Source organism: Salvelinus sp. IW2-2015, linkage group LG11, assembly GCF_002910315.2.
Source record: "Salvelinus sp. IW2-2015 linkage group LG11, ASM291031v2, whole genome shotgun sequence".
Lineage (NCBI taxonomy): Eukaryota > Metazoa > Chordata > Actinopteri > Salmoniformes > Salmonidae > Salvelinus > Salvelinus sp. IW2-2015.
In genome coordinates, this window is record NC_036851.1 from 33129149 (window position 1) to 33148634 (window position 19486).

The following is a 19486-nucleotide window of genomic DNA, read 5'->3' on the forward strand; positions in this document are numbered from 1 at the left end:
ACCAGTCCTTCGTGGCCATACTAATGAATCTGCCGCTTCCACACAGAACTGCGTCCCCAGATCCCCAAGTCCAACCGTACAAATGTCGAATGGGGGGAAGCGTCCTAATCTGCCATCATGTTGTGAAAAGGATTATCAGCCTCGGAATGAAAAAGTGCTTTTTGTGTGACGTATATTAACTTCATTTTTTAAAATTAATTTTGACTTTTTTTATTATCTTTTTTTTTTTTTATTTTTTTAATATTGTTTTTTTTTTTTGGTTTTTTTTTTTTTTTTTTTTTTGATCTTTCTTTTTTTTTCTTTTTTTTCTTCGTTTATTTTATTTTAAGTTCCTATTTTTTTTTTTTTTGCCTTTTTTTTCTAGTATTTTTTATTACTTTTTATTCTTTTTTTAATTTGTTTATTTTTTTTCTTGTATGTTTTTTTTTAATTTTTTTTTTTTTTTCTATTTTATTTTTGTTTTTGTTATTTTTTTTCATATCCACTTTTTTTTTATTTTTATTTATTTTTGTAATTTTTTTTAAATTTATTTTTTTTTCTCGTCTTTTTCTTGTTTTTATGGTTCTATTTTTTCTTTTGTTTTTTCATTTCTTGTATTTTCCATTTTTTTTTTTTTTTTTCAAATATTATTTTCTTTTTTTTTTTTTTTTATATTTTATTTTCTTTCCATTTTTTTACTTAATTTATTAATTTTTTTTGTTTCTTTTACACAATGAGCTTTATCTCAACAACTATATCAGTACCTTATACTAAACATACTACACTATGAGCACAGCAATGACTATTACAGATTTTCTAATAATTACACCCCCAATTAGATACAACAGCTCTCTATTCTAACACTACACTTTATGGTAGCACATACAACTATCCTATTTACTGACACTGACCACAATAGTTAAATACAACTATCAGTACCTATTGTAGACAACACTTTATGACGATGCTTACAACAACATTAACTCTTAGACTACACTACACATGATAGCTACAACAACCAGTACCTTTATACTTAACACTACACCATAGGAGATACAACAACTACATTCGTATGCAACCACTATCACGAAGCACACACAACTGACCTTTATGACTAACTATGTGTACTCTTTATGGACTACAAAACATTTTACTACCTTATACTAACTACACACAATGACTACAACAAACTACCTTGATTATCGAATCAATTAGACGATTGAATACAACAACACTCCTCACGAACACGACAAAGTAAGCTTTACAACAACTTTTACCATTACGATACATCACACAATTGAGCTTAGACAACAATTACCTTATTATCAACATCTTACACTATGAGCTACAACAAACACTATAACTAACACTACACTATATGATACAAATAACTACCTGATACTAAACTTCTTAATAGCTTCAAACAACATACAGATACCTATACCTAACACTATACAATTAGCTACAACACTTAGCGATCACCTGTATACTAACACTTAGACTATGAGCCACAACTAACATACCTATTACTTAACCTACTACATAATGAGCTACCAACAACTTACAGTACCTATTACTTAACACCACACAGTGAGCTGACAACAACTGATCCATTACTACTATACACTACAAAATGCTGCCGTAACACCATTATCCTTATTACTAACACTAACAATGAGTAAACTCAACTCAACTACCATTATTACGTAACAACATCTATGGAGATACCCATCTAACTTTAAATACTAAACAATGAGTGCTACAACAAACTACCGTACCTATACTAACACTACATCAATCGAGCTACAACAACACACAAGTACCTATACTTATACACTATACTATGAGCACAACAACTTTACTAGTCCTATTGACTGACACTACTACAATGAGCTTACAACAACTACCTGTCCCTATACTATACACTACACAATTGAGCTACAACAAATACAGTCCCTTATACTAAACACATACTTTGTAGCGACAACAACTACAGTACCATACTATCACTACACTTCTAGACAACAACTACTACTATACTAACACACACAATGAATACAAACAACTACAACATATTTCTAACACTAAACTATCAGGCAACAACTACTACCGTATACAACACATACACAATGAAATACAACAACTACAGTACAATTCTAACACTACACTTTGAGCTACAACAACTACCTATACTAACACTACACTATGACTACAACAATACCTATACTAACACTACACGATGAGCTACAACAACTACCTATACTACACTACCCTATGAGCTACACAACTACCTTTACTAACACTACACAATGAGCTACAACAACTACCTATACTAAACTACACTATGAGCTACAACAACTACCTATACTAACACTACACTATGAGATACAAACAACTACCTATACAATATATACCAATGAGCTACAACAACACAGTACTATTACTAACACTACACAATGAGCTACAACAACTACAGTACTATACTAACACCACACTATGAGCAACAAGAACTACATATACTAACAACACAATGAGCTACAAACAACTACAGTACCTATACTAACACTACACAATGAGCTACAACACTAACATTACCTATACACACTACACAATGAGCTACAACAACTACAGCACCTATACTAACATTACACGATGAGCAAACACTAACCTATACTAAAACACTACACAATGAGCCACAACAACTACAGTACCTGTACTAACACTACACAATGAGCTACAATGACTACATTAACTTTACCTACCTCTGTCTCTAAACAAATTGTTTGAAAAAATTACTTGTGTCATGTGCATCTTGATGTCCTACTCGACTTGCCCAAAACATAGTTTGTTAACAAGAAATTTGGAGTGGTTGAAAAACGAGTTTTTAATTGATCCAACCTAAGTGTATATAAACTTCTGACTCATCTGTATACTAACACTACACTATGAGCTACAACAACTATCTATACTAAACTACACAATGAGCTACAACAACTACCTATACTAACACTACACTGTGAGCTACAACAACTACAAGTACCTATACTAACACTACACAATGAGCTAAACAAACTACCTATACTAACACTCACCATGATTACAACAACCACCAAATAATCATTGTTATTTAACCTTTCTACTACCAACTACACTCCCCTCCCATATGCTATCAGTGTGTGGTGGTGTGTGTGGGTGTGTGTGTGTGTGTGTGTGTGTGTTGTGTGGTGTGTGTGTGTGTGTGGTGTGTGTGTGTGTGTGGTGTTGGTGTTGTGTGTGTGGTGTGTGTTGTGTGTGTGTGGTGGGGTGGTGTGTGTTGTTGAAAGGCAGAACAAACCAAAGCGCCAGTTTGGTTTTCGAGAAACTCATCCACATCAACTCTGACATTCGCCTCAGCACAAACGGTCACCCAACCTGTCACTCCAAATCTGTGACCTTTGGTTTTTGTAGCCGTGTACAGCGCTCTGCCAGGGCAGTCTTCTATTCATGTGGTATTACTGCCTGTGGACTGGTGCACACTGGTCTCTTCCTGGCCGAGCTGCGGGCGCTCCCTCTGACAGACACAGCACAGCTCTTTAATTGGAGCACAATCAGTGTGAGCTAATGCCACTTCAATTACCTGCCAATAAACCCCACGGTTAAGACGGCAGGTAGCCTAGCTGTTAAGAGTGTTGGGCCAGTAACTGAAAGGTTTCTGGTTTGAATCCCCGAGCCGACTAGTGGGGAAAATCTGTCAATATGCCCTTGAGCAAGGCACTTAACCCTAATTGCTCCTGTAAGTAACTCTGGATAAGAGTGTCTGCGAAATGACTAAAATGTAAAGACGGAGCAGAGCTATGGAGCCCACACCTGACAGAAAGAGAGAAGAGAGTGACAGTGGATGTCTGTGTGTGTGGAACTGGAGACCAATGTGAAGTAATACTGTGTGATACTTTGCAAAGGGAAAGGCAAGGCCACCCCTATGATGACTAATGGGGTAGTGTCAGTCAGTCAGTTTCCCCTTGGCTGGCACATCATTAAAGGCTTCCTTGAGTTGAATAGGAGGAAAAGTGTGTTGTAAGGAGAAAATGGCCCAAAGCTTAGTTCAGGGAAACATCTTCTTGTATGATACAGGATACAATTATGGCACAGAGAGGATTTCCAGATGACCTCCCTCACTCAAGTGGGATGAGAATATGGTAGAGGAAAACAGCATTTTTCCTTTGACTAACAGGGGTTGCTGTCCTCAAAACTGCATCTGCAATCGAGGAATGTTCAACAGTATGACAAGGGAGTCCTATTGAGAGCCAATAGTTAACACAATAATAGAAAAAAACATATTTCATCAGCTAAAATTCTATTTTATGTTATCTATTTCCCTGGGGAATACATGATCTATCAATCCACATATTTTCTGCCACCACCCTGAAAAAAATATTTTTTTCTCTTTTCATTCCAGGAACAAAGCCTATCATTCAAGGCATCTATCTTTTTGATTTCAACAACTTTGCATTTTCTTTAAATAAATCACCCTAGCAACCGACATATTTGATTTTCTTTCCTGCCATGTTACAGAAATAAGTACTTAAGTCTAAGAAAGTACACTTGCTCAATTAGCCAACCAAGCCCACCATATTTTGGGGCGGCAGGTAGCGTAGTGGTTAGAGTGTTGTTCAGTATCCGAAAGGTTGCTAMATCAAATCCCCGAGCTGACAAGGTAAAACTCTGTTGTTCTGCCCCTGAACAAGGCAGTTAACCCACTGTGTCTAGGCCCTCATTGTAAATAAGAATTTGTTCTTAACTTATTTGCCAGGTAAATAAAGGTTAAATAAATAAATATCCTATCTGGCAGGAATGATAAATTACCTGTACTGGACCACTACAAAAAACATAGCAGTTAGCATGTTCAACACATCATGTGACCCCAGTCATTCACAACACACAAACATAGAAGTTAGCATTTTTAACAGAACACATGTGCTCCCAGTCACTCACAACACAAACAAACAGTGGTGACCAGAGGGAGGCTGTTGGGCAGTGGAGCATACCTGACCATGCAGAGTTTGGGTTGGTGGCCAGCAGTGGGATGAAGTCCTGGCAGGTGTTGGGCTGCAACAGTGGGCTGTCGTCCAGACAGAGGTCAATGATGAGGGCCACCGCCTTCTCACAGTGCATGTCATGGTCCTTTCTCTCCTCCGCAGAACTCATCCTCCTCTGTGAGTCCCACACAGTCTCTAGCTTTCATCCAGGACTGGAGAAAGTGCAGGAGGGATGGTGGTGGTGCTGCATAAAAAAAATTATGCAACTTGCCGCTCTCCTCTTGTTGTAACTCAGATAGAAAACTTGCCGCTCTCTCTGCCTCTCAGGCTCCTGGATGTACAGCCAGTCAGTATCAATGTTTGTGTCTGTGTGTGCATAAGAGAGAGTGTGTGGGAGGGGGCTTGATGAAGCAGTGGGACCCCCCAGGTATTCCTGGAGCAGGAGTGTTGCATCATGCCATATCCATGCTTAGAAAGATAGAGACAGAGGGTGGAGAGAGACAGAGAGAGAGAGGTCTTCCTACAGATATTTATCTTATGCACTCACTCATGTGTACGTAAATGTGTATAATGTAGAAGACTGTACATGTTACTTTGACTAGGGATGATAGGAGTCGCTGTATTTCAGAAATTCAACTCAAATGCTGTTTAAATACTGTACTCAAACACTGTACATGTCTATTTTTTACCATGCAGGTGTGACACATGAAAATTAGTTCTAAATTATTCCAAATGTTTAAAAAAATACATAAATGGAAGGTGCCCACATGAAAAAATACCTTTGTTTGCTATAGAATACTACAGTACATACTATTGTAGTAAACTGTAGTATACTGTTGAATACTATACTACACACTGTAGTATCTCTTGATAATGTGTATTATTAACTATAAAATGGTGTAGTATATTGTAGAATACTATAGTAAACACTACAGTATACTACAGTCCGCAAAAACCCTACAGTAAATATTACAGTAATGTTCACAAAAACACTACAGTCCACAAAAAGTTTTTTAACTGTAGTAATACTACAGTAATTAATTTGCATGCCTTGCCCATTGTCCTTCCCCTTATCCCAAATTGTGCCACCCATAAGTTAGAAACCTACATGCAAAGTATAGACCATATATTGTGTTCAATACAGGTTACAGAAAAGAGCAGAAGCTCTGAACTATCCGTTCAGACTGTAGTATACTACTATAGTATACTATAGTAATATCTGAAAACACTGTAGTTAATACTATAGTATACTACAGTCCGCAAAAACACTGCCAGTTTTTTAACTATAGTATTACTACAGAATTTATACTATAGTAAACTATAGTATTTTTTAATGTGGGTATTAATGGAAATGACTATTTAAGTGTGAGAGAAATATGCATATGAATTGTGGTATATGGGCTGAATCACATGTGATATATAAACAAATTAATCAATTTGGTGTTGCTTTATTATGTAATCTATTTATTTCCAAGACTGATAATGATATCAAATACAGCTGCTAACCCACTCATGCTGCACCCTGCTTGTGACATAATACAGTGTGAAAGCAAAGAGAGAGAAAGAAAGAAAGAGAGAGAGAGCTAGAGAGAGAAAAAGAAGGAGAAATAGAGACAGAAAGAGAGAGGCTCCAGCCACAGAGGTTGGATTTTCAGTGTTCCGTAATCTGAGCCAGGATTATGAAATCGGAGTCCAGATTAGGAATATATAGATTTATTGACAACTATTGCAAAGATGATCGCCACCACTCAGCAAAACATGCCCTCTGACATGGTAAAGTCACTTTACACACATTTTAATTCATTCTTCAATTCAATAGTATTGTTTATTAAATACTGTACATAGGAATCATCCATCTGTCTGAATTGAAAAGTCATACAGGAGAACTATCCAGGATCGATTTCCTCAGGAGGTATACAATTCAGTTATTACTGTCTAGTCTTGTGTTTTTCATGTTAAAGTCACGTTTCTGCTCAAATCTGTCTCCAAAGGTCTGTACGCTACCCATGTGCATAGATCTATACACTCTTAGAAAAAAAGGTACCCTCTAGAACCTAAAAGGGTTCTTRGGCTGTCCCCATAGCAGAACCCTTTGAAGAACCCTTTCCACAGAGGGTTCTACATGGAACCCCAAAAGGTTCTACCTGGGACCAAAAACGGGTTTACCTGCAACCAAAAAGGGCTCACCTATGGGGACAGCTGAAGAACTCTTTTGGAACAATTTTTTCTAAGCGTGTAGACAACAATACTTTATTTAAGTGTCTATGTGCTGCTGTTCCTTTCTTGTCCTCATAGATATTGTGGTGATATTGACCTTAATTGTCAATAGGGGGTGCTATTTGCACCTTGTAAAAAATTCGTTCCCAAATTAAACTGCCTCGTACTCAATCCTTGCTCGTACAATATGCATATTATTATTACTATTGGATAGAAAACACTCTCTAGTTTCTAAAACCGTTTGAATTATATCTGTGAGTTAAACAGAACTCGAGTTGGAGCAATTTTCCTGTGAGGAAGTGAGAAGTCTGAAATCATGCAGGCTGTTCTGAGGTCGGTTTATTAATTTGCCTGTCTTCTATTGGTTGAGATGCACTGCATACGCCTTCCCCTGGATGTCAGCAAATAGTGAGAATTGGAATGGAGTTGCTAGGCAGATCTGAGGCCTTATAAATAGGCTCGGAACGTGATGTCCTCTCTTTCCTTCGTTCGCCATGACGCAAGGCAGACCTCAGGATGGCGTTCTAGGAAAGCTCCCGTTATAGCCCTTAGATATATCCGGCTCTGATTTTATTCGATATAGGTGTTAGAAACATCATAACGTAGTTATTTTAAACCGAGTTATTTCAGTTTTATGTGAGTATATTGCGATTTTCGAAATTTTCTTTTGGCTGCGCAATAGTGAGTTGGCACGTCTTCGCCACATGGCTAATGTTTACAGCTAATTTCCAAAGTTGAAGGCGACAATCTTACAACCGAGCAACGATTCTTTTGGACAAAGGACAACTTGCCCAAGATTCTGATGGAAGCTCATCAAAAAGTAAGAAACTATGTATGATGTTAATTCGTTGTTCTGTTGAAAAATGTAAAACTCCTATTCCGCCATTGATTTCGATGCAGTCTGGCTTTAACGCACCTGTATGTCGTAGTAACGTAATTTTTAAAAATCTAACACAGCGGTTGCATTAAGAACTAATGTGTCTTTCATTTGCTGTCCAACCTGTATTTTTTAGTCAAGTTTATGATTAGTTACTGATTTAGATTAGGTGCCTCTCCCAAGATTTCTTTCTGACATATTGTTGGCAGCTTGGCTACTTTTCTCATTGTATAACCACGATTTGTGCCGCAAATATGCACATTTTCGAACAAACTCTTATATGTATTGTGTAATATGATTTTATAGGACTGTCATCTGAAGAAGTTTGAGAAGGTTAGTGAAAAAATTATATATTTTGCTGGTTTATTCGTTATCGCTATTGTTGGCTTGAATCAATGCTGTTGTGTGGGTTCGCTATTGTAGTAAGCTAATATTAATGCTATATTGTGTTTTTCGCTGTAAAACACTTAAAAAATCTGAAAATATGGCTGGATTCACAAGATCTTCGTCTTTCATTTGCTGTACGCTGTGTATTTTTCATAAATGTTTTATGATGAGTATTTAGTAATTCACGTTGGTCTCTGTAGTTATTCTAGTTGCTTTGGTGAGAGTTGTGATGGTGGCTGCAATGGTAAACTATGATTTATACCTGAAATTTGCACATTTTTCGAACAAAACATATGCTATATACAATAAATATGTTATCAGACTGTCATCTGATGAAGTTGTTTCTTGGTTTAGTGGCTATTTATATCTTTATTTTGGTCGAAATTGTGAATAGCTACCTATGCAGGAAAAAAATGGTGCGGGAAAAAAAGTTGTGTCTTTTGCTATCGTGGTTAGCTAATAGATTTACATATTGTGTCCCTGTAAAACATTTTAAAAATCAGAAATTATTGGCTGGATTCACAAGATGTGTATCTTTCATCTGGTGTCTTGGACTTTGATTTAAGGATATTTTAGATGCTAGTTATTACGTTGTAACGCTATGCTAGGCTATGCTAGTCAGCTTTTTACTGATGGGGGTGCTCCCGGATCCGGGATTGTGTGCAACTAGAAGTGACCTTAACTTGTTGGCAGGCTTATGCATTTCTGGCATCCAATCAAATGATAAAAAGAGAAAATTCAAGAGAAATTGTAAACAATCTTATCTGTTTTTTTAATGCTCATTGTAAGTTATCACATAAGGTGTTTCTCCTCTTTTAAACTCTCCTCCTCCATCTCTGTAGCATATAACTGTAAATTTAATTAGTGAGAATGACTGTAACTTCCCAGTGGGATCTGATCTATGTCAGTTCTTCCTTTATCTACTATGACTGCCTTTATCCAAGGCAGGTCTCAGGGTTATCCAGTGAAGCGTTACGTTGAATCACATTAATTGATATTGGATGCTATACTCAGGAGTGCTTCTAATTTGAAACTATACCTAATGAAGTGCCACTGATAACTTTTGTTCAAGTCCTTGATGACTTATTTTGTTGTTTATTGTGCTAATGACATCTATGGTGCAATCTTCACTTTATTTTGTAACTCGACCTACATACATCTGAAGTTTTAGAACCTAACTACTGTAGTGGGTGTTGTGTTGTGTTTATGTGTGTGTGTATAAGTGAGTGCGTGCGTGCATGTGTGGCGCGGGTGTGCGTGTGTTGTGTGTGTGTGTGTGTGTGTGTGTGTGTTGTGTGTGTGTGTGTGGTGTGCTGTGTGTGTGTTGTGTGGTGTGTGTGTGTGTGTTGTGTGTTGTGTGTGTGTGTGTTGTGTGTGTGTGTGTGTGTGTGTAAGTTTGCATACCGGTTATGTGTGTTTCTCCATCAGAATGGTGTGGCCTACCATGGTCCTCCACATAACTGGAGAGGCATTGGATAGCGTTGATGGTGATCCTGATGACCATAACACTGGTCATCCTGTCTGTCATCATGGTCACTTCTGGAAAAAGAAAAAACAAGCTAGGCTCGGAGACAGATGCCAGACACATTTTGGTGTTTAAACAATTATGAGACTACTGTCCCTCCCAATACCCCCACAAACACAGGCCTACTACTTAAAACAAAGCAATACATTTGGCATGCATTCTAAGTACAGAAGCAGATTAATGTAAAGTTTTTGGGGTTTGTTGGCATGAATCTGTTTTCCATATTCAGCGTGGTTTACTGTAGTACTATGAACATTTGTACCATTTCCTCCTACATTTGTCCCTTTCCTCCTGCTACTCACCCCTCTCGGTCTCCATCTTTGTTGCAGATGAGTCTCTCCTGTTCCAGCGCTCCGCGTCTCACTCTGAAGGACCTGGACAAAAAAGTGTTTAAAGTTCATGACCCCTATGTGACCAGGCTTCCATGTCAGAGATTTAATTTACCAAACACTGTCACGCCTGAAATTAGTTTATATATGTTTTCTGTATTATTTTGGTCTGTTCAGGGTGTTGACGTGGGTGGGTATGCGTGTTTGTGTTGTCTAGGTTTTTTGTAGATCTATGGGGTTTTTGTAAGTCTAGGTTATTGTAGGTTCTATTGGTGGCCTGAATTGGTTCCTTTTCAGAGGCAGCTGTTTATCGTTGTCTTTGATTGGGATCCTATTTAGGTTGCCATTTGTACGCCCTGGCCTTAGTATTCTTGTTTTTCTTTATTTTAGTTAGTCAGGGTGTGACATGGGTATTTATGTATGGGTTTTGTAGTGTCCAGGGGGTGGTTGTAGGTTATAAGGGGGTTATTATTTAGAATAGTTGGCTTTATATGTTTAGTATAGTTGTCTAGATCTGTGTCTATGTTTGTGTAGTTGTCTAGGAAAGTCTATGGTTGCCTGAATGGGTTCTCCAATTAGAGACAGCTGGTTTCTGTTGTCTCTGATTGGGAGCCATATTTAAGGTATGCCATAGGCTTTAGTTTGGTTGTGGGGAATTGTCTATGTAGAACTTTTGTAGCGTGCGCACTACGTTATTTAGTGCTTCACGATCGTTTGTTTGTTTTGGTAGTTTGTAAGTGTTTGTTTCGTTTGCCTTTCTCAATAATAAAGAGAAGATGGCTTATTTTCCTCATGCTGCGTTTTGGTCCGAATCTCTTCCACACGATTTCGTGACGAATTCCCCACCACAACAGGATCAAGCAGCATGATCGGAAACCAACAACAGCGCAAAGTAAACAGGACTCATGGACATGGGAGAGATCCTGGACGGCAAAGGACCCTGGACTCAACCAGGGGAATATCGCCGTCCAAAGCGAGCTGGAGGCAGCGAAAGCGGAGAGGCGGTTTTATGAGGCGAAAGGCAAGGCACAGAGTGGCTGGAAGCCCGTGAGTAACACCCAAAAATTTCTTGGGGGGGGGGGTCTAAAGGGGAGTGTGGCGAAGCCGGTTGGATACCTGAGCCAACTCCCGGGCTTGCCGTGGAGTAAGAGGCGTCGTACTGGTCAGACACCGTGTTATGCGTGAAAGCGCACTGTGTCCCCAGTACGCGTGCTTAGCCCAGTGCGGGCTATTCACCTTGCCGCACTGGAGGCTAGGATCTGCAAGAGAACGGCCATCGAGCCGCATGAAAAAGTGCCAAATATGAAAGACCGCCGCCACCCTATACCGTCCATCTTCTGGTCTCCATGTAATCGTCTACCTCGAGGCCAGCGTAAAACCAATTGACACCCAGCCCCATTAAACAGGTATTGCGCTACCATGTCCCCGAAAAGTTACAGCAACCCACTGCAACATCCAGTGCACACCAGTGAAACGGGACGTCACGTATGTCCGCACCAATCCGCAACACCGCCAACCCTGGCACGACCCGAAGTGCTTTTCTAACCGGCAGGGGAACGCACTCTCATCACAACACTCACACTCATCAGGTCTAACAGGCCCTTGCGGAGGCCGACTCACTGCGCATCGCACACAGAGCAACACTGTCTCCTCACTTCACGAGTCACTCCAGGTACTATTATCTCCACGCGCCACCCATTCACGCTATATCCGCCACCCAACAGCCATCCACCAAGCTACAACCACCAGTGCCCACCATCAATTGACACACACACCGACGTCACACCCCAGATTGCTTTCAGATGGCCGTGTGTGTCAGAATCCTGTTCGGACTCCCTAGCACGCAACCATTCTACCCCTTACATGCAAGAGCTCGCGGAAACGATTAAAATTAGCTATGCGAGCTCCCTTAAAATATGGCTCCCAATTCAGAGACAACAGAAACCAGCTGTCTCTATATTGGAAGCCATTCATGGCAAGCCATTAGACTTTCCTAAGACGCAAGCTACACACAACATATGGGACACACAAGCTCCACTAGTCAACCATTTAAATATCCTAAACATAGATGCCAGATGCTTCACCAGCGGCAAACAGCTCTAGAGGTGACGGCCCCTATAGAGAAAAGCACCCTTACATAATCACCCTGGACACACAAACCCCACATAAATACATGTCACACCCTGACCTCAACCCTTGTAAAATAATTAAAGGAAAAGGCAGATCATAGAATTACTGTGCAAGACAGACGCGCCCATAGATAACGATGTAACCAACCTGGGTGGACAAAGAATAAGCTCTTAGTGGCACTCAGTGGCCCAGCCAGTGTAGCGGGCCACATCTGTCCTCTCTCAGTAGCCACCCAAGGACAGGCCACCAGGTGGGTTGGGCTCGCACAGGCCTCTAAATCGCCACTTGGCGGGCACTGTAATGCGGTACTGTGGGCTCTTGCGTCCTGTCACCACCCCACTCGATTTCATCATTTAGCATCTCCACGCTCGCGCCCACTCGCTCCTTGTAGGTGCAGTGCTCCACCTTCATGCAAGTCCCAATGGACCACCGTGCCACGTCACAATCGATTACCGACACTCCACTGTGAGCATCCTATTTAGAGTGCTGCTTTGAGAACTCATTTTGTGGTGGTGTCCACATATCGTGTGTTACCACCGAGGCGACGGTACGCCAGTGCTAAAGGCCTGCGTGGTACAGTTGTAAGGTGAGCCCGGCGCAAACACCCGGGGTACCTCCCTCGAGTTCTATGAGGGACGCGCAGGATTCTACCGTGGCTTGAGGGAGAACGGCAAGCTCCCGAGGACTGAGACGTTCGGCACTTGGCAGTCTCCGCGTGGGCATAGCAAGGCGGCACGCAGGGCCGCGCAGCTCCGGGGTTACTCAGGTGACGCTCTCGCTAAGCTTCGCCTCCGTGGTGACCACGCGCGGCTGCGGATTGGCCGGGCTCTGGGCTCTGCTGCTGGTCCTTCGGCGCCCCTGACGAGGCTCTCGCGCGCGCTGGTCATTTGGCTCTGATGACTTGACCCCGTGGCTCTGGCCTGGTCATGGCTGGGCTGACGGCTCTGGCTCTCAGGTCAATTGGTCTGGGCTAGACGGCACTCTGGCACTCAGGTGGATCCCGCCCAGTCGGCTGCGCTCGCACACTAGGTTCTGCCCGGTCTCGTGGCCCCCAGCATTGTGCTGCGTGCCTGAATTTTCCTTGGCCTTCCGTGTGCGGGCCTGACCCGAGACGCGCGCGCCATGAAATACTCTTCTTGCTCCTGCTCTGCCCAGCTGGGGCGGCCTGGGATACAATCTGGCCGCGCTGTCACCTCTCTTCAGTGGAGTTCTGACGGCTAGCGAGGGCGCACTGAATACGTCGCGGCAACAGTTTCTCTCATGGGGGTCGGGTACGGCCTTTTTTTGCGTAGGCTGACGTGGGCTTTTTTTTCCTGTTAAGGACCAGGATTTTTCACTGGACGTCATGGCTCGCGGAAGGCCTACTCGGGGGCCTGAATTCGGTTGGCGGGAGAGCGGAAAGCGAGCTCTGCCGGGCTGAACTCTTGCCACTGTTCTTGCCGGTCTTGGCGGAAGGCTTCTGCCCTAGCGAGCTCTCTGCGGTCTGGCGAGGCATGAACGCCCGTCTTAGCGCGCTACGCGTGGGCTGATAACTGGCTCGCGTCTTGCCATTAGAGTCCATGCATAGCCGCCCGGTCTGCGCATGCGCGCTGCAAAGAAACCGCCCGTCTGCCATTGAGCCTACAGAGCCGGTCGCGGGGGCCAGATCACGTGGTAGCCGCTTAGAGCCGTGTCTCGGTTTCTTTTTCAGACCGGTAGCCGCTTCTTTTATTTAGAGCCTTTTTCCGCCCGGCGAGACAGAATTGTGCCCTCTCAATAAAGCAGGGTGGAATACCGGAAAGAGTGACTAGTCACGCCCACGTGAAGTTAGCTCTTCTGGAGTAGTCCGGCTGGAAATGCTAGGCTACCGTCTGAATACCAGTTGCTGATTGCGAGACCACCCCACAGAATGCCTTACGTGTTAACCAGGCCCTGAAGCGGAAGGGCTCTACACATATGCAGGACGGCGCCGATACCGGAATTTTCCCAAGCCAGACGTGATCCCCGTTCCCGCCTGGCGGCAAGGTGGACTTCTGGCCTTGCATGATCAGCCACCGCAGAGTCCTTTCCGCTATCTGGCGGACCAGAATAAAAGGCTCTGGACGGCTGCATCCAGGAGTGCGCAGTCTTGCGCACGGGAAGAAGGCGCCTTTCCTTGGCGGGTTCAGACATTCGTGGAATTATCCTCGAGCCGAGAGCCTTTCCGCCAGACCGGACTCGAGCGAGCCTAAGGGCCGGTGAGCCCCTTGGCGCGCCCAGACCGGTCAGATTCAGCGCGGAGCCTTCCGCAGTCACCGATGCCAGGGATCACCGAGCTCGCAAGCCCGATCAGAAGCCTTCCGCCAAGACCGGATTCAAGCCAGAGCCTTCCGCCAAGACCGGATCAACAGAGCCTTTCCGCGAGCCATGACCAGCCACGAGCGTTCAGCCAGCCATGACCAGCCAGAGCGTCAGCCAAGCCAGACCAGCCCAGAGCCGCTCAGCCAGCCATGACCAGCCAGAGCCGTCAGCCAGCCATGGACCAGCCAGAACCGTCAGCCAAGCCCATGACCAGCCAGGAGCCGTCAGCCAGCCATGACCAGCCAGAGCCTCAGCCAGCCAATGACCAGCCAGAGCCGTCAGCCAGCCATGACCAAGCCAGAGCCGTCAGCCAGTCCGGAGCTGCCGTTCCCTTCAGCCCGGAGCTGCCGTCCCTCAGCCCGAGCTTGCCGTCCTCAGCCCCGGAAGCTGCCGTCCCTCAGCCCGGAAAGCTGCCGTCCCTCATCCCGGTGTTCGCCCCTTATCCCGGTGCGCCCTTTCGAGTTACCCAAAAGATTAAGTGGGGTTAAATATGAGTGGTCATTTGTAGGGGGAGATATTAACGCTGGGATTGACTTATGTGGGTGGGGACCTCGCCCCGAGCCTGAGCCACCACCGGGTCAGATGCCACCCAGGCCCTCCCTCAGATTTGTGTTGGTGCGCCCGGTAGTTCGCGCACCTTGGAGGGGCTATTGTCACGCCCTGCCTTAGTATTCTTTGTTTTCTTTATTATTTTATGTAGTCAGGGTGTGACCCATTGGGTTATTTATGTGGCTGTATGATGCCATAGGTGATTTAAGGTTTATTGTGGTTTATTAGAGATAGTTGGCTTTATTGTTAGGTATAGGTTGTTCAGCCTCGTGTCGGCTATGATTGTTGCTGATAGTTGTCTAGAAAGTCGTATGGTTGCCGCTAATCGGTATCCCAATTAGAGGACACGGTTTGCTCTGTTGTGCGTCTTGATTGGGAGCCATATTTTAAAGTATGCCATAGGCTTTTAGTTGATGTGTGTGTGTGTGTGTGCTTTGAACTGTGTGTGATGTGTGTGTGTGCTGTGCGACGTGTGTAGTTGTTGTGTGAATGTGGGTTGTGTGTGTGTGTGTTGTGTGTGTGGTCGTTGTGTGCACTACGATATTTAGTTCCACGAATCGTTGTTGTTTTAGTTTGTAAGTGTTTTTGATGGATATACATCAGGTGCCTTTCGTTCAATAATAAAGAGAAGATGGCTTATTTTCCTCATGCTGCGTTTTGGTCCGAATCTCTTCCACACGATCGTGACACATTTGCCATTTAGGTTTTGTGGGTTATTGTCTATGTGTTGTTGCATGTCAGCACTCGTTTGATTAGCTTCACGTTCATTTTGTAAGTTTGTTTAGTGTTCTTCGTTAATTGAAGAAGAATGTATTCACATCACGCTGCGCCTTGGTCTCCTCCTTACGACGAATGTGACAAACACACATGTCCAGCCTTAAAAGTTTGATATTATTTTGACAGGCTGCCCACATTGTGTAGCGTACTGTACACCCTGTGGCTTCACTGTAACTTGACAGGTGTTGTGCATGATTTATGGAACATTCTGGCTACGTCTCAAATGGCACCCTATTCCCTATATAGTGCACTACTTTTGACCAGGGCCCATAGGGTGTGTGTGTTTGTGTGTGTAGGTACTCTTGTTATTAATACATGTTGATGTTAACATGTTGATCTGCATCTTAGCTGCACTCTAGACAAACAAAGAACTACCCTCAGGGGACTTCCTATACTCCTGCCTAAGGACCCCCTAGGCGGCCACCAATGCCTGTTCAATAATAGAACAGCTTCCAATTCAAAACAAAACCATGTGAGGCATTGACAAAAGGTTGCTCAGTGAATGAAAAAATCTAGTCACATAAATCATATACATGTATATTTGTCATAAGTTCAATGGCCTCTCATTACATTTGACAGTTTATTTGTTTAGCAGACACTCTTATGCTGACCGATTCACAATAAGATACTGTATATTTTACTTCAGGAGAATCAGGACGCGTTCCCGGACCTAGATTAAGACTGGACCTCCATAACTGGATTAAACATAATTCTCAAAAAAAAATCTTCAACAGTGCTTTTTAAGTCCACATCTAGGCTTAATCTTAAACCAGCTTTTCATATTTAAACCACAACACTGTTTTCTGTCTATTTGCCAGTCTCAACACTACTTGGCTTCTACTCTATCTACCCTCTGTAGATAATGTGGTGGCCTTTCGCACCAGGGAAGGGTACATCCTGAGTTAAACATTAACCGTCTCTCTGCTGGATGGCAGCATCCTAGTGAGTACAGACGCCACAAACAAAAGGCCTGCTCTAGAGTGATTGATTGACAGACTGATGGATCTTGTAGCTTGGATGGCTTATATGCTTTATCATACATATCCATACCCCCAGTCTCCCACAGGTGTCAACTTGTATTTGAAAGAATAATCACTCCTACTGACGTTTTTTATTTTCATTTTTATCTTTTTTTGTTTTGAAAGAATCTGCAGGACACAAAGTTTCAGGTGTCACCAGACCAGAAGTATATTCTGCTGGCTTACAACGTGCATCTGGTAGCTAAAATGTAACAGTCAGTGCATTTATTGAGGAATATTTAAAGAAAAAACTGGGAACATACTTCTGATTTGTCTCCATGGACTGATTTCATTCTGCTCTAAGAAATATATTTGATCTATTAACAGGACGTTTTAATTCAGATGGGACTAAGCTAAGCCAAACAAATCAAAACACTTATGCTCCTGAAGGGCTTATTTCACCCAATCTAAAATCTGGCACAGTTTCTCTTTGGGGTATGTGTGTTTTACTCTTAAATACTTGAAAACGCCACAATGCATCTCTTCTATTTAAAGAATATCAAATATGTGTCACCAGCCGCTAACTGACTGAGTTATCATTCTATCCATGCTAACTATAAATGGAAACTATTTGGACTGACATACTGCGTATGCACCTACCTGCACCTACCTGAACACTCCTCTGACCACCCCTGGAGAGCCCCCTGTTTCCATGAAATCTTAGGATTGTGATTAGCCAGCCAGGGAATCCCCAGCACCACTGGAAACGCAGGTGAATCAATAAGGAAGAGACTAATCCGCTCCTTATTATCCCCCTGCGTTACCATGTCCAGTGGAACCGTGGCCTCCCTGACCAGCCCTGACCCTAATGGTCGGCTATCTAAGGAGTGCACGGGAAGGGTTGATCTATCGGCACCAGCGGAATCCATAGGGATTGGAGCGGGAGGGCCAGGAGGTGGAACTAACAGGGCCCGTTCTGGACGCCATTCTCTCCATCATCTGATCCATTGCTGACCRGATTCGGTGGAGAATGGCCGTATGATGGAGGACACGCTCCTCCATGGATGGGAGAGGGGGTGCAGCTGCTCCTGCTGACTCCATGGGAAATGGTGCGGGCTTCTGTCACACAGCTAGGAGTGGTGGGTGCAGAGTCAGGCGCAGAGAGCAGAGGATAATGGGGAAAACCGAACTTTATTACGGTATCCAAAAGTAACGCCAAAAACGACAGTGAAAATACATATATCCAACCCAAAACTGGACACCAAACAGTCACTGAACATAACACGCAACCAACCTAGACAAACAGAGAACAAGCCCGCACAAAAGCAGGTGGGCCTAACAGGCTTAAATAGCCCTGAAACAAAACTCAAACAAGAAACAGGTGCAACCAATAAGACATAACAAACAGAAAAGGAAAAGGGGATCAGTGGCAGCTAGTAGACCGGCGATGACGACCGCCGAGCGCCGCCCGAACAGGCAGGGGAGACACCTTCGGTGGAAGTCGTGACACAYCGGCCCAAATGCAGCCAAAGAAATGCTATTTTTTMGCCCATGGTTCAGTGGATCCTCTACTACTGTATATTAATTAGTGTATGTTGTATTCACATTGACTAACATAGGCACTGTTATTTTGGCAAATCTACATCTTTCAGAATAATCTCTACTACCAGGCGGGTGTGTACAGCGGTCCTGTACGTCTCACCACTACAGGCAGTGGGCCTGTTATCAACGGGCTGTCAGACTGATCATATGAGGATGAGAGATGCTGCCTCTGTAAAGTAAAATCATACTTACTTACTTATGTGGTAGTTATTGTTACATATAGAGACAGATATGACACTATTGAGCATTGACAGGTGTACATTAGACCACAAGAGGAGAAGGCGACACTTGAGTACATTTGCCATTCTGGAAAGAACAGGAAACCAAAGATTAGCAGACATGAGTGAAGGGCCACAGGCTGGAGGGAACAGGAAACCAAGAATTAACATACATAATGGCCAAAGCCATAAAATGCATAAATGCTTAGGGTAAAGAGGAAGAGGCGACACTTAAGTGCATTGTCTATTGTAGAGGACAGGAAACCAAAGCAAGGCCATGAGTGCATAGGACAGCTGGACATACTGAGGTCAGAGGGACACACAAAGGAGGGTGCCAGCCAAATGACCAACAGATGGACTATAGACATAGTACATATATCATTCTTAGGACACGAAAGGGTCCTGCCACCATTGTAATCTAATCAAGAGCGGGATACAGGCGTTATTGGCATGAACAAGCAGGAAGCTGAACTGAAAATAATGGTGGCAGATGACCTGAGGGAAGTAACTTCATTAACATGTGGAATGGACTCATATGCTGTGTGTGTATAACATACAGAGCCAGTGCTCTGGGAAAGGGTGGTTCCGCGGACCATCTAGGCT

The 19486-nt window shown here is 43.2% G+C and overlaps 1 protein-coding gene across 1 annotated transcript in view; it reads right to left on the reverse strand.

Annotated features, from left to right (window-relative positions):
- The window catches only part of LOC111970689 (synaptotagmin-6-like), a 68657-nt gene extending 63494 nt beyond the window's left edge, over window positions 1–5163 (reverse strand). The window contains exon 1 of the mRNA XM_023997471.2: window positions 5004–5163. Within this exon, the coding sequence (XP_023853239.1) occupies window positions 5004–5163 (160 nt within the window). The remainder of the gene's footprint in view (window positions 1–5003) is intronic.
- Window positions 5164–19486: the final 14323 nt, after the last annotated feature.